Source organism: Aphanomyces astaci (assembly GCF_000520075.1).
Source record: "Aphanomyces astaci strain APO3 unplaced genomic scaffold supercont1.711, whole genome shotgun sequence".
Taxonomy (NCBI): Eukaryota; Oomycota; class Saprolegniomycetes; order Saprolegniales; family Verrucalvaceae; genus Aphanomyces; species Aphanomyces astaci.
In genome coordinates, this window is record NW_009798974.1 from 5,067 (window position 1) to 5,676 (window position 610).

General features: G+C 50.2%; 1 protein-coding gene across 1 annotated transcript; it reads right to left on the bottom strand.

Annotated features, from left to right (window-relative positions):
* Positions 1 to 98: 98 nt before the first annotated feature.
* Positions 99 to 569, bottom strand: H257_19507 (hypothetical protein; the record flags this gene model as incomplete). Its single annotated transcript, XM_009848648.1, has 1 exon — positions 99 to 569. The coding sequence occupies one exon, from the start codon at positions 567 to 569 to the stop codon at positions 99 to 101; it is 471 nt and encodes a 156-aa protein (XP_009846950.1).
* Between the last annotated feature and the right edge of the window lie 41 nt (positions 570 to 610).

Here is a 610-nt window from a genome sequence, read left to right on the forward strand (position 1 = left end):
TCGTCATGAGCCAGGTACTTAGGAGCTGGGTGCGGGCAAGGTGGTGGCAAGCCGTTAACCCACCTGTCACATCGCTACATTCTCCCCCTGACGACTTGCTACATCTTGAAACGCCTTGACTCCAAGTCTTGGACGAGTTGCTTGAAGTGCACAACATGCTTGATGTCCTTCATCAGTTCCCACGTGGCTTCGCTTTCGGGCTGTCCATAATACTTGACCAAGTACTCCAATTTGCGATTGAACTGTCGCTTCTTGAGCAGTTTCTCGACAATATACATTTCTTCGCCGGTGGATTCGTCTAGTACAACTTGAGTAGCTTTCGGGATAGGCCGGGAGGCAAACTTTTCTTCGCCGGTGGATACATGAGTAACTTTCGGGATAGGCCGGGAGACAAACTTAACTTCTTTTGGGTGAGAGTGCTCAAGTCGATCAACATTGAACACGTCATGCACACATGACTTCGAGCGAGGCAACTTTAGGCGCATGGCGTTGTCATTAATGGCTTGGACAATCTCAAAGGGACCGATGAATCGTGGAACCAACTTGGGACGCTCGGACTTGTCGAGCATCTGGGCATGCTTTAAAGGCAGGTTGCGAGTCGCTAGCAGTA